Consider the following 15,802-nt stretch of genomic DNA (forward strand, 5'->3'; position numbering starts at 1 on the left):
GCTGTTGCAACCTCTATGCTGTAAAATAGGTGACAATGTTTAATTCACATAAAGTGCATAGACACAAGATGAAAATATCAGAAGTACTACTTCAGCAGAAGAATTCCTTCAGGCACAGACTGCAATATATTTTGCAGCTGGCAAATCTGATTATTTGTGAATATGTATGGTTTGCCAGAAGTGATGTACTTAAACAAACAAAGACAGTATGTAAAACCTAAGGTTAAACAGTTGAAGCAGCATGACAAACCGTTGCAATGAAAAAGGACCACAGGCATCAGTATGATGAATGTACAGTACAGCAAAAAAGGCCAGCAGAAGTAGTGCTTGTTTTGAGTAAGCAAATTACTATTTCCGAATCATGTTAAGCCTATAATAATCATCTATTAGCCTATATAGAGAATTCTGAACTGAAGCTTGACTTTCAAAACTTATGCCAAGACGTTCAGTGCCAGAAAAATCACAATTAGATATTTTTCCCAAGACGTTCAGCCCTAGAAAATGGAGTTTAAAGTTGTTGTAGCTTCAACCAGCAATCAGCACAGGTGAGCGATCTCATCAATTTGTAGGATGACTTTAGAAGGAAAGCGCAATCTGTTTGTAGGGTGACTTTACAAGGAAAGACGGCAGATCACAGCACCCTCAATAACAGACTCCTGTTATAAAGTCTTCCTTTCCATATATTACACTTTCAGTGAGCTGAACTGCACTGCAGTTGACACTGCACTGAGAATCCCCACACATTAGGGAGACTGAACGTGTTAAAACACCACTCAACACAGTATGCATCTGCTTTAACACATCCTCTTCATAGCAGTACACCTCAGTTTCAGCTGAGGAGATCTATCAAACCCAAGACTACACTGTATTTAATCCACCGATTGACCTAAGAAAACAATGGCCAGTGATCAATTTCATTACTTATTTCTGAAATACCATATTTTGCCATATGTTAACTCCGAGATTCATGCTCAGTTGAATTCCGTTAAATTAAATTCCAGAGAGGTGCAAACTGAAATACAAATCTAACATCTGTGATCTAAATTTGGCTCTTAAGCAACTAACCCCTTGGCTCTTTAGTCTTGCAGATCTCCCTGACAACAAACAAGAGGCTAAAATTCTGCACGATTCTGCAAATTTTTTTTGATACAATTCTGCCATTAGCCAAACAAAAAGGAATACTTAAAGGATTGGTATGGCAGAAACACAAGCGAGGGCCTATTTATGGATGATAACGAGTTCAAACTTTCGCTTGGGAGCCAAATTATGTTAATCTGAGGAGTTTTGAGCTAAACCGTTGGCTTGTAGCTTGTACTAGTGGGCAAGGAGCCACGTCAAAATAAATTGCTATTTTCAAACCACTGACAAGGCTCAAAATAGCCTTATACATCGGTGGTAGTGTGGAGAGGGTCCCTACACACAAACACAAGGCATAAATCTGTAAAATAACTGGGGAAAGAAATCTGCCTTCACAGCCCCATGGTCATTTAAATTTAGTTTGAAGGTGTCTAAGAAAACCCCAAGGAAATGAAGAAGCCAAAGGGGAATGATAAAATCAAAACATTTCATTTGAAGGCATTTGTTTTGACCTGAGTTGTGACAAATTGATCAAACTTATCATTATTATCATCATTCTTATTATTATCAGTATTATTGTTGTTGCTATTATTATTATTATTATTAAGTATCTGTTAAGTATCAGTATGGTGGTTGTGGTGCTCCCTGGTTGCATGCAACACTGAGAGGTTTGGGTACTGTAGGAATTAAGTCCCTAACAAATAGCAAGGAATTTAAAATATTCTCCTGCATATAACTGAAAGGATATAAAGAATATCCACTTGACAATTACCTAGACCTGACAGGACATCATTACATTGTGGGATCTTTTGCCTCATTGCAAACACCTTTCGCATCGCTGATCAACCTGGGCTTTGGAATTCAGACACATAAAAGGCAATAAATGGAGATTCCCTCCAGCAACTGAGGACCTGATTGACAGGTATAAAATGCATAAAAGCTGCTTGTTTACACACAAACAGAACCACATCATAGAGTGCACCTAAGAGATCAAGGCCAGAGAGTGAGCATGACGTGTGGCCTAGCCTGGGGTCATTTCTTAGATAAGGACATAGAAATTGGCTAATGCCAGTGTCTTCCTTCCTGGCTTATGATTGGTAGATCAGGAACTTCAGCAGCAGCGACTGCAGGAGAATCAGTAACACGCCTCTCTGGTCTACACTCCAGTCAACGCACAATTTGAGCTATTCAACAATGTAAGACTGAAAACAAACAGTACTTATATGCATTCATTCTTAGGTGTGCAGGCTTTCAAAAAAACTGTTTTCACCGCCATTTTATTCTGCAGACTACAGTGCAAATCTCAATAACTTTTTGTCTCATGGCATCAATTTTTTTCAATGAGAAGTGTGCTATAAGCAAGACTTCTAATTTTGTGAGACCGCATAAGTCACCTCCCCCTTTAGCTTCCCTTGCCACAGCAACCACAGTTAACACACCCAAATCGAGCACCCTTTGGATCAACAGGTCTCCGTGCCCTGCCTTCATTGGTGACAGCCAGGTAACAACTCAGGTATGCTCTAAGCCATTGGTTCTCAAAGTGGGGTCCGCAGCACATTGTCAGGGGGTCCCTGACAAAGTTTTCTACAAAATATGAAATTGTCTTATATGGCGAAAAATGCTACAGTATCAGTATTTGCCGAATTGATCTGCTGATACGTTACATCAATACGTTAAAACACTTTACTATTAATTAACCGCCAACAAAATGAAAGTTATGTAAAGCAAACACTATGTGTTCAACACAATAGGCCTACAGTACATTTGACAAAAAACAACAATCCTTTAAAAATAATCCCACATACTGCCAATGTTTGCTAACATGACTATTGTGGTATTAGCACTCTGTTTTTAAAATACAACCCCAAAAAGTTGAACAGAAAAAGTTGTGTAAAATGTAAATAAAAACAGAATGTCACAATATACAAGGCTTGTAAATCCATATTTTGCTGTAAAAAGGACATAGACAACATATCAAATGTTGAAAATGAAACTTTGGACTATTTCATGGAAAGTATATGTTAATTTTGAATTTGATGCCAGCAACATGTTTCAAAAAGAGTTGGGACGGGAGCATGTTTACCACTGTACTGCTTCACCTCTTCATTTAACACAATTCTGTAAATGTTTAGGAACTAAGGTGACTAAGTTGCTAGAGTTTTGAGAATGAAATGTTGTCCCATTACACCCCGATATAGGATTTCAGTTGCTCTACAGTATGGGGTATTCTTAGTCATGTTTTTCATTCCATTATGCACCTAATTTGACAAATCTGGACTGCAGACAGGCCACCTTAGCACCTGGACTCTTCCTCTATGGAGAAACACTATTTAAATATGTGCAGAATTCATTTTGGCATTGTTTTCCTGAAATATTCAAGGTCGTCCCTGGAAGACATTACCTGGATGGCAGTATATGTTGCTCAAAACCTGTATACATTATTCAGAATTGATCTTGCTTTGCCAAATGTGCAAGATGCCCATGCTGTAGGCACTAATGCTCCTCCACACAGTCATAGATGTTGGGTTTCGAACTGAGCACTATAACAAGTTGGATAGGTGGAATACTTGGATAGGCCCTCTCCTCTTTAGCCCAAATGAGTCCATGATTTACAAAAAGAATGGCAAACTTTGATTGGTCTAACCACAGGACCCTTTTCCACGTCACCTCAGTCCATTTTAATCAAGCTCAGGCCCAGATAAGAGGGTGGTATTTTCAGTATCATGTCCGTATCAATTTTTGCTGTTACAATTTTGGCTGCAGTTTTTGAATTGAGTATCAAACTGGACACATAGACAATGGTTATCAGAGGTTTTCCTGTGGCCATACAATGACAGGTCTGGAAACAGGTCTGGTGTTGATGCAGCGCCATCTGAGGTCCAAAAGACCACGGCCATCCAATGTGTTTTTCAGCTCTTTCCCTCTGGATTCTCTGAATGTTTTAATAATATTATGTCCTGTAGATGATGAACTCCCTAAATACGTCACAATTTCATGTGAAGAAGCATTAAAATGACATTGTTTCATCATTTGTGCACAAAGGTTTACACATAGGGATGAATACCCCTACATCTTTAGTTCTAAGAGACCCTGCCTCTCTGGGATACTCTTTTTCAAACCCAATCATAATGCCAGTTACCCTAATTAGTTGTGAAACATTCTTCCTTTTCTTTTATTTATCATTACACAACTTTTCCAGCATTTTGTTACCCCCGTCCCAACTTTTTTTGAAACATGCTGCTGGTATCAAATTCAAAATTGACATATATTTTCCATGAAATAGTAAAATTTGTCATTTTCAATATTTGATATGTTGTCTGTGTCCTTTTTGCAACCAAATATGAGTTTAAGAGATTTTCAGTTTACATTCTGCTTTTATTCACATTTTACACAACGTCCCAACTTTTTCTGTTTTGGGGTTGTACATATAACATAAGCATCTAACAGAAAAAAAGGCTATACAGCTACATGATTAACTTAAGTTTTATGTGTTGTGATTATGAGGAGTCCTTGGAGAATTTTCCACTCCATGAGGGGTCCCCGGCCCACAAAAGTTTGAGAACCCCTGCTCTAAGCCACAGCACAATTCATCCCTGTTTAGAAATTACACCACTATTCACCACCTTCAATGGGTCAAACAGGTACAATACCCCCCACTATTGTCCTGCCAATATAATATCATTAGACTGTAGATGTTTGTACTGTGGTTTTGGTTTTACAACCGCTACATCCCTAATCCACAGGGACCCATTTTATCTCCAATTCTACTGCACTCCCAGTGTCTCTCCCTTTTGTTATTACAAGGATTTGGATTCCAGTGGCAATAGAATTGACACTGCACTGCAGCAAATGTGTGAAAACTTCCTGTCCTGTACAGTCCTGTACATCCTTTCCGCGAAAAGAAATAACACTTCAATTTGTCTCCATATTTTACTCCATCCCCCACTATTGAAACTTTTGTGTAGGCCTATGCTTGTTTGGCATGCCTGAGTGTGTGTGTGTGCGGCTGCACAGAAAGTAGCCTACTGGTGCTGAAAAGGTGAATAGATTGTAGAATAGCCAAAGAAGATGTAGCATTGTTATAAAACCTTTAAAATCTCTAAACAATCACAAGTAGGGCAGTTCATCACAGTTCATCCACTGCAACTGGATTGATGAAAGGTCACTTACACCTGTAGGCTACATTGTATTTGGGAAAAGCAAAAGGTATCAGCATAATGTTATTTATTTATTTATTTATTTATTTATTTATTTATTTATAAACAAAAACATCTCTGTAAGTTCCTTCCCGTTTTCAACAGCTATCAAAAACAAAGGTCATTTTTGGATGGATGGATTTTTTGTGAATGTTTCTTCTTCTACATAAGATTTGTCATCTTTAGTTCATGTGATAATTTGTGCATTAACAATAAAGTAAGTAACAGTAGTCTGAAACGAAATGCTGTTTTACATCTAACCAGTGGTGCAAATAACTGACATGTCCAAATGGGCCTTGATGAAATGCGTCGCCAGACTGTTCATACACATTTTAACGGGCCAAAGTTGAAGAGCTGTTGTCCGTTATTGTTCATGCAAATATAGGCTGATTCATGTTACCTTGCATTGTGTAACTGAGGTCCATGGCTAGTCTGGCTTTCACCAGACCAAGCTCAATCTTTTAAGAAATCAAAAAATAAATAGCGGGCAGATCAGGCTGGGTTCACCCAGCCTAGTCCATCGGCACCCGATATTGTTTAATTTTCCGATTGAGATATCCACGCTCTGGCTATTCTAAATGCAAAAATGCATCAGGGAGTTATGACAAAACTGTAACTAACAAACAAGATCCTAATAGAAAGCTGTTAGCTTCCCTAAGCTACAGGTAGGCTTATAAGGTAGGCCTATTTACAACATAAATTGTATAGGCTATGCTGGCGACACAAATAAAATCTCCTTTGGAAACCAATGGCTCACGCCTTACAGTATCAAACAGACTTAAACTGCCATATCGTGGCGAAAAGTTGTAATGAAATTCACCCAGCTCCATGAGTCAAGGAAAGCGCGAATGAAGTAGCCACTTCTAAATGGGACTCACTACACAATAGCTTAAGGTGTGTTGCTAAAGCAGCCATAATGAAATGAAGGTATCATTGTTTGGATACTTCACACACACTTTTTAATTTCACAGACTACAACTACCAAGCTGGAATCAAAGCACATCGATTCCCGTCTCACACCCTGAACGCACTTAAAACAAAATAAACAGGCGTCTCAGTCTCACGCATGTATAGGCAAAACTGTATCAGACCGGTGTAACGTTGGTAAATTTTCCATTGCACAGAATGATTTTTGTAGCACGTGCAACAAATGACAGTCGAAAGATACAATTACAGTGCTGCCAGAGAATGTCTAATAAGGGGAGAACCTTCACTTTCGGAACGCTTCCGGTGTGGTACTGCATCTAGGGGCGCTCGCGGGCGAGTCCAGAATGAATGGAGGTCTATGGAGCTGTACTCCTCATAATCCACTTTTCTCGGGATATAATTTTTTTTCAAATAATTTGAATATTGTATTCGAAAGGGGAGGCAAAGACAATACACTTGGTTGAGTATTATATTTTTTAAAGTCACTTAATTGTTCTAAAAAGCCTGTCAAACGTGTCAATGACGTCATTCATTAGCATGATCATAGCATAGCATAGCATAGCATCAATGCTAGCGTGTTATGGGCAACAACGACCCAACCTGTAAGAAAACAAAAGGACATGACTCCCGGATTATTTCACTTTTGATTGAGGGTTTCAGTTGTTAAATAGGTGAAAACAATAAATGTAGCCATGTAGCTCCATAGGACCCCATGTATTTTGGACTCGACTTTGACAATCCGTATATGACCGCTTCGCTAGCGGCGATCATAATTCCCATAGAGACAGGCAGATTTTTATTTTTAAAGGCCAGTCATACCTAGAGATTTGCATGGTGTTATTTCAGTTAGCCTATTAGCTGGTTTGATTTGCATTGAGCTCAATGAGCATCAAACCAGCTAATAGGCTAACTGAAATAACACCATGCCAATCTCTAGGTAAGGTGAAGGGTATGTGATGATGTGGGGAAATTTTAATTCCAAAGGCCAAGGTAACTTCATCAGGATGCACAGTATTCTGGATCCATGAAATAACTGGCCTTTAAAAATAAAAATCTGCCTGTCTCTATGGGAATTTAACATAGGGGTGGCAATACTTATGACCCCTGTATTTTAAGGAAGAACATTTATTTATTTATGATACATTATTCATTCACTAAAAAAATTGGTGTCCTTAAAGGTTAGATATTTCCTCATTTTTCACTTAAGGCATTAAGATCAATTTCCAAAAGATGATTTTATATTCCTCTTTTCAGTCAACTTTAGCATGGGTGCCAACACTTTTGGCCATCACTGTATGTTGGGCAATTTCTGTAATTGAGCTAATTAGCATAAATTAGCATAATCACCTATATTGATCATATTATAAGAGCTGCGTCAATGATAGTATGTTTTTAGGGGTTACTGGAGATGCTGAGTCCATATCTGACATTTTCAAGATTCAAAATCACTATTTTAACTTGGTTTGGTCACGTTTTTACTCTCATTAACCTGATTTTGCTAAACATTTTTGGTCCAATTTATACAGATTTTTGGAGGATAGGGCTGTAGCGATATACAGTAGGGCTGTAACGATACACCAACCTAACAATTCGATTCGTATCACAATTTTTGACCCACGGTTTTATACGGACCTCGATTTTTTTAGAGGGGTCGGGCTAGACATTTCAATAGCCTACCTTAGAACACCAGAGGATTACAATATATCTGTATTATTTTATATCCTGATATTAAAAGACAGAATACTGAATGCCTGATATTTATGACAGCAAACTTTATGCAGATTAGCCTATAGCTTAGGCCTACTATTTCTATTGCAACTCTACAATATTCAGCTGTCTGGTTGAAGCCAGGAAATATTGTACACAAAGAAGCATAGTTGGCTAGCTTATTATAGTCTACTGATTGTACTGTTAAGTTTCCTCATGTGTGTTTAAGGTAATACTCTTCTTGTAGGGACAAGCCCTTTTGGGAAACATTGGTATTGAGATGATCACTCAACATGAATGCAAGAGCTTTAACAAATATGTGCAGCATGCTAATGATGCTAAGCAGATTTAATAGTGTAATGATTGATGAGACAGCGTTGTCTAATCAAAAGCTTTATTAAAGGTCGGGAGCAGGGACATCGGCACAGAACATAGCACACGCCAGAGAAGTCAAGAACACTCGCACCTTACACACATAGGGTTGGACGCAGCCGCACCATACAGGCACAAGCACACATAATAACAACCCCAAAGTTCTCCCAGAATCCCCAGTGCGAAACATTGTGGGAATCTCAAGCACAGTCCAGCACGCTGACGTTACACAGCTCCCCCAACAAGCCATTGCCGTCCTCATCGCATAGTGGTCCTCCGCTGCTCCCGGCCGCTCCACTCCGCCACGGTCGCGCCAAGACGTAGACCTTCTCTCTGGCTCGTGCCATCGGGTTTCACACAACAAACTTTTTCCCCCCTTATTTTTCTAAAGAGTGCCGTCAAACAGGCCAACAAGAACAGGCACCCGCACAGCATGGTGCCTCCCACACGCACCCAAAGGCTTAGAGTTCCGTTTTTCAGAGGGCCCTTCCGCCGGAGCTGCCCAACCGTCGTGCCTCAAACGGCTCCGCCAACCGTCCATCCTCAAGGCACCACCTCTGCTCTGCTCTGCTCTGCAGACAGGGCCACCGCCAACTCCAACCTAAAGCTGCCTGGCGGGGCCAGGGGCTCAAGGTCTTCTCACGGTGAAGCAGGTCGGCGTCACCACCTCATCTTCCAAAGTCGCATGAAGCCCTTCTCCGCCATGTCCACTGCATCGAGATCCTCTTCAGGCTAGCACTCCTCCCGTAGCCAGACCCTGGGCCCCGTAGGCCTGTGCAGTAATCCATCCCAGGCGGTGAGGCCTCCCATTCCCGGGTCCTCCAGCACTAAAGACACTGTCTCCTACAGAACGCAACTTACTCCTCCATGGAAAACGTGCCCATCTACAGGTGCTGCTTTGGAAAGCAGCAGACTGCCCTGATCCACCGGCTGTGGATATCACTGCGTTTGGATGGAGTAAGAAGACAGGTATGAAGAAAGGAGAGGAACTCGCCCATCCTCGATTCAAGTCCTGTTGCTCCGGCTGATTTGTTAGATGTTATCAGCAGTAACTGCAAAGCTGGGTTAAAACTGTGTATACATGTATCTGGAAAGTGCAGCTGTGCAGCTGCAGGCCTGGCCTGTACTAATTATTGTTTCTGCAAAGGCAGTGATGTTACATGTTGCAATAAATATATATATATATATATATATATATATATATACACAGCTAAAAGAGCAGAAGGACAGGGATGAAGAGTCTGGAGAAGATGGCGACAGGACAACGGATGAGGACAGGAGGAGTAGTAGAGGCTAGTTCTTCCCTTTGTTACTCAATTGTGAGTCACAGCAGAGGGCCAGTGAATAGCTATTTCCAAAATTATTATGGAATTCAGAAATAACTTGAAATTATTCCTGAACACTGAACATTTTTATCCTCCAAAAATCTGTCTAAATCGCCCCCGAAAAACTCAGCAAAATCAGCTTAATGAGAGTAAGAACGTGACCAAACCATGTTTAAATAGTGACTTTCAATTTTGTTGAAAGTTTAAAAGTTTTGTCAGATATGGACTCAGCATCTCCAGTAACCCCTAAAAACATACTAACATTGTCCATTTTGGCCAAGCCGCTCCTATAATATGATCAATATAGGCGATTATGCTAATTTATGCTAATTAGCTTAATTACACAAATTGCCCAGCATATGCAAATTAGCATCCGGTTTCTGCATGCTGGGGACCCATACTATATATTTCTATCATAAAACTTTGGTGTACTCAACATTTCCGGGTTCACCTTTTTGTCAACTAGACTAATGTTGCACTATTGATAAATAGTACACATAGGTATAACAATGGTATTAACAATGTGTGCTTATCTGTGAATGTACAACATTGTTGTACACAATGTTGTGTCAGGACACTGAACAGCTAAATGCCATTTCACAACATGTTTTACTACAGTATCACTATGCATGTGACAAATAAAATACTTAAATCCTTTGGCACTTGTACAATGAATGATCATAAATTGATCTGGTCCCACATAACTTTATGTTCCTACTAGCTAGCTACCCCACATACCATTTTTGGTCAGATGTAAATCTGCAATCACAACTTGCTTAACTCTTAATATAATTGTGTTCATACTTGTACTTTGTTTGTTTCCGGCTATTCTCAATGCTTGCAGTGAATCAACGAGCGAGCATTGAGAATAGCCGGATGGCTGAAACGTCTGCTCTTGCTCTATTAAAACTAGTTGCTCCTTTTTTTTTTTCAGAGTGCAAACCACTTACAGCTTCGTCTTCATTATTCGTCGTCATTATTGGCTCTAACACACCTGGACTTAAAACTTTTCATTTGAGCGCAACAATACTGCTCTGCCTTTTACAGTGTAGGCTACTCACAGGATGGGCAGCTAGCGGATCGTGAGGAGATGTTTGCTGAATGTGACCAAAAGATGTTATGGCTGACTGCACTTTTAAAGGAACTCGTCAGCTTAACATAATGATTGATGGCAGAGTTGCAACGGTTTGGCTTGAATTCCCTGCTACTTGAAAACAAATAAGATGGATGTTGCTGTTGACGAACAGTGCGACACGAGTTAAGCTTTTATTAAGTTGGCAAACGTTTGAACTAGCCAACTAGCTCCGCTGGTGGGAAACGCATGGGACTCATAGCGCTGCCGCTGTCCTATTGCGTGCAGAGGGAATTTGAAAGACAACTGATTATCCCGCCCCTCGGACTGAGCACTGCGAACGGTGAGTGCTCAGTCCGTCAGGCTACTTCAAAAGGCCATTTGACCCGAAAACGACAACACGGATAAGCTTAAAAGTGGCGCTTTGGACGTAATTATGCTTGTAAGCAAGAGTTTGACTCGGGTACCTTCACAAAAATGTATTTTGGCTAAAGTTATGCTTTAATGAAGGCACCCAAAGCACTTTACAGTGAAGGGGAAACCTCACTAACCACCACCAATGTGTAGCAACCACCTGGGTGATGCCACCAGAACACTCACCACACACCACCTTGAGGTAGAGAGTGAGGGAATGAACAAATGAGCCAATTGGACTGTGGGATGTTAGGGAGCCAGATCGAATGAGACAGGTTGGATATTTAACCAGGACACAAAGGATCTTTGCAATAAGTGCCACGGGATCTTTAATGACCACAGTGGGTCAAGACCTCGGTTTAATGCCTCATCAGATGGACGGCATCTCTTACAGTACAGTGTTCCCGTCACTGCACAGGGGCACTGGGATTGATTCCTGGCCAGAGGGAACAATGGCACCTACTAGCCAACACCACTTCCAGCAGCAACTTACCAAGGAGGTTTGTCATCCAAGAACTAACCATGGCCACACCTGCTTAGCTTCAGTACTTTCAGCAGAGACAGAGTATCCGTTAATTTGGCAAGACCAGTGGTGATAGGTGTTAGAGGCTTTGTAGCAAAGTCAGCCACAACACTTTTGTTGGATTTTGGATTTCGAGGACGGTCACTGTAAAATTGTTATCTGAGACAAACCAAAGGCTATGGTTGCGGCACTCACAGGCTACTTAAGGTCTTGTTATGACCTGAATTGACACAAAGGTATGTGAAATCTTGTCGCTATGTTTCTAGACTGATACTTGTTGATATCTCGGTTGGTAACATGTCTCAACCCACCATGAGTGTGTAGGGGGGTGGCTCCGGGACGCCAGACACCATGTAGAACCTTAACTATGGAGGTATTGTGGGCCTAATTCAACGAAACATTGATGAATGAAGGTGCCTGCCAGACATTCAGGCTATTGGTAGCGCATGTTGTGCCACGAAGGAGTGCATTTACAGATCCTGAGTACAATGTGCTGCCCGAGTCCAGAAGAGGATTGTATTCCACACAACGTGGCCAATACTTTTCATGCCCAGATATATTATTATTTGAAAAACAAAAGCCAGTAATGTACAGCAGCCCCATCTAATCTAAACTGTGTGTTGTGGAATGCTATGTGTTGTGCATGCTAAGAGTAAACATGCTGGGCTTACACACAGAAGCAGATATCACCTTCAATAATCAGAAAAGGTGTGTGTAGGGGGGGGGCATAGGTGTCTTGTAAGGGGCTACTTATAAAGAGCTAGCTTTCTCCATCACTGTGTCACTGCTCACTATCATAAAAAGGGCTAATTCAGCCTCTCTGCCATGTTCTCCAAGACAAAGCACTGATTCAGCAGGGCTTGCCATAAGCCCTCTCCAGTGCTGGTGGAGTCTGTAGAGGAATAGAGAAGGCTTGGCATACTGTAAGCTCAAAACTACACTCGGCCTTAATCAATGGAGCAGCCGCCGACATTCTGCTGAGGCATGGAAAACGACCATGCTTGGCCACAAGAGACTGTGTTTAATGTTTGCACTGGAGAATCTGTCTTTGTGTTTGTGTGTGTGTGTGTGTATGCCCTTGTATCATAATAAATTATATTTTTTCCAGAGGTTCAGCTAAAAAATAAAAAAATACTATGATGCATATTCAGCCAGAAGTCACAGAGTAAGAGTGGGGCAAAGGCATGTGTGACTCAATCAACTCATTAAAAATTCAAAAATATGTTTCAGGCAAAATAATGCACAATTCACAATGTATACTTGAACAACATGCGTTTCTAATGTTTCTGGACTCCCTGACAAGACACTGGTTTTAGTTTTAGCAAAATGTCAAAAAACGGCCTACAGATATCCACTACCCTGACAAACACACAGGAAGTCTCTGAACATTCTCAGAAACTATAGGCTACTTGCTATAACTTATCAGACTGACTATTTGGACTAATATTTTCATATCCAAGGAAATATCAAAGGTTTCATTCTGACCTGGCTATTAGTCTGATCATTAAAGAATAAAGAAGGTTTGTCAGACAACAACAAGCCAACTGCAAGTGGCCAAATGGGAAAACCTCAAAATGTAATATCTCTCGCACACATGCACACGCAATTTTAGTATTTAGCCTTGTGTAAAGGAAAACTATGGCTGCTCTGGTTCGCCAAACTATTCCAGGCCTGTAAAATTGTAGACCATGACATAATACTGATAGGCCTACTAATTTACAAGAAGATTCAGGGGCTTTCTTGAGAAACACAGACAAACCTTCAACCTCAAGATTTCCAATGAAGTCAGGACAACAAATGCAGCCCAACAAACACACACAAATTCAAATTTCCTAACAGGTTAGTGTAGATTCACCCAGGCTAACAAATAGGTGAACACTGAAATTCTGTGAAGAGAAAACTGGAAAGCAGACATGGATCTCAGCTCTAAATCCCAACTTTATCCTAAAGAAATAGCTTCACCCTAACGTCTAAATAACTTTTAGCTGGTTATCATTACATTAAAAAGCAAACATGTAAAACTATTCAATATGGACAATGCCTACTCCACAATTGTTTTCATTAAGTTTATACTTTTTTCTGAGCCACGCATCTATCAGTGACAGCTCGGATTCAGATTGATTAGAGTAATTAATTGACTATGTCGACCTCTGAGCTTAATTATTAGACGTCATTGGGGTCAACTGTAACAAATTTCCTTCCAAAAATTGATTGATAATAAGAACTAAATTAATGGGTAGGGGTCTACTTTGCCAGCTAGGCCTACTTTGTCAGAAACAATCAAAAAATAAACATGAATTCCTATCTGACGTGGGCCTACTTACCTTTTCCTTCCACTGAACTGATTATCATCTAAAACAGCGCGGCAATGAGACGTTGACAATAGACCATCTGTAGGTACACGTTACCACGGCCAGTAGCATTACAAAACTAAAATCTAAAACTGACCCAATATTGAAGGCAACAAGGACTAGGAAGCCAGAATTTTATTGCAGCTTGATAAAGTAGTACTTGCTACTAACTGTTGAGAGCAGTTCATTACGATGAAGTTTAGCTAGCAAGGTAATCCAAATAATCTGGACCACATCGAAATGCATTGAGGCGTCATCGTTCATCACATTAAACAAAATGTAATTATCCGATTTGTGGCTATACTTTAAAAGGTCTAAGAATTCCCCTTCTCTTCTCTTTTCTTCTCCCAGAAAGCGCCATGTTGTGCAAACCGCGACGCAGTTCGTACTGAGATTCAACATCGAGTAAACCACATCGACACAACTTACCTTGGCAATTGCTTTCTTATATCGCATTACTGCTTGCTCGATGAGACTGTGCACTTTGATATTCCCATTGCCACAAGGAACGACCACCCTGGTCCTTCCAAAACACACGGTGACTTTCATAGTTCCTGATATTCCCTCTGATTCCAATGAAAGCGCTCGTTCTGTTGCTACTTTGGGAAGAGCTATTTGTCATCAGTTCTCTTTGGCGATATAAAAAAAGTATCCAAGATACACAAGGTGTAGGAAAATCATCTTTTCTCCATGGCAAAGGTACTCACGTACGCATTTCTGACCACCTGTTCAGTGTTTCTACGAGAGAGTAGAGTCGTCGTCTGGTCTGTTCCTACGCCTAAACGTGGGGTTGGGCTTGGGACTCCCCTCTCTGGTGAAAGCGAGTAGTCGAGTCTAGGTTGGGCTATTCACTCCAAAGTTAGCAGGCAACCAGACCTACGGACCGCAACAAAATACATTGTATCGACTTAAATATTACTTAATTATAGGCTATTTCATTCAAAGTTTCATACAAGCACATATTTTTAAGACAACTACAATTGTGTATTATTATTGAACGCTAATTCAACAAATCACCACTTTGATGTCCAATAAAATAAAGAAACTGAGGACATGGTAGGCCTAGTGTTCAGCCATGTAACAGTGGAGCCACCACGTTACGGTTAAATTAACAGCTACTTGCCAACTGATGTGAAGAAACTTGCAACGTAATGCATCCAGCAGAATGGTTCTGGTTAGGATGTCAAGGATATTCAAGGCACCCCCTAGTGGTTACTAACCCACACATATAAAACTTCACATCATGGTTTTAATGTTGTAGGATTCTTTTAGCTTCTCTTCATTCGATTTGAGATATACTACTGAATACCGTCTTCCACCTGTTCTACACATTGCATACATTCCAATGGAAATCAGAAATACTTGCACACACCTGCTACATTTCAGCCATTTCTCATATTGGTTCCACTTGCATTACACAACTATTTTAGTAACTGTTGGAGAAGGGGAAATGTAGCATATAAAAATGGAGATTTGTCAATTGACTTTACATAGGAGTTCTATTTTTTGTTTTTTCAATCTCGCTGGATCTGCATACTGTATGTGATACAGTGCTCCCCCCTCAGTAAAGAACATAAGGAATTTCAGGATTTGCCGAGAGCATTATTTGTTTCACCACTTCATACATGAGATTACTGTAGCCTGTATTTTCAGCAATTATTAGCTGGTGGTGAGAAAATTAAAGATAAAAAAAGGGCAGCAACCCAGATGCTCCAGTTTTTTTTTTCCAATATGGTAAAGCTCTCTTATTCCAAGAGTATTTTGAATAAGATGGAACTTGAAAAGCTTGTTGAACCCTCCTTTAACTTTTCAACAGTCCTGTCCAAATCACCTTCCCA

The 15,802-nt window shown here is 40.4% G+C and overlaps 1 protein-coding gene across 3 annotated transcripts in view; it reads right to left on the reverse strand.

The window, feature by feature from the left end:
• Positions 1–14,885, reverse strand: part of LOC121688002 (partitioning defective 3 homolog) — a 291,825-nt gene extending 276,940 nt beyond the window's left edge. For 2 of the 3 annotated variants that reach the window (XR_006024477.1, XM_042067282.1), the window contains exon 1: positions 14,394–14,885. Coding sequence is in view for 2 of the 3 variants with exons in the window: in XM_042067282.1 (XP_041923216.1) it covers positions 14,394–14,513 (120 nt within the window). In the remaining variant the exon portion in view is untranslated. The remainder of the gene's footprint in view (positions 1–14,393) is intronic. The other variant, XM_042067284.1, reaches the window with a different exon arrangement.
• Positions 14,886–15,802: the final 917 nt, after the last annotated feature.

Source organism: Alosa sapidissima, chromosome 17, assembly GCF_018492685.1.
Source record: "Alosa sapidissima isolate fAloSap1 chromosome 17, fAloSap1.pri, whole genome shotgun sequence".
NCBI lineage: Eukaryota > Metazoa > Chordata > Actinopteri > Clupeiformes > Clupeidae > Alosa > Alosa sapidissima.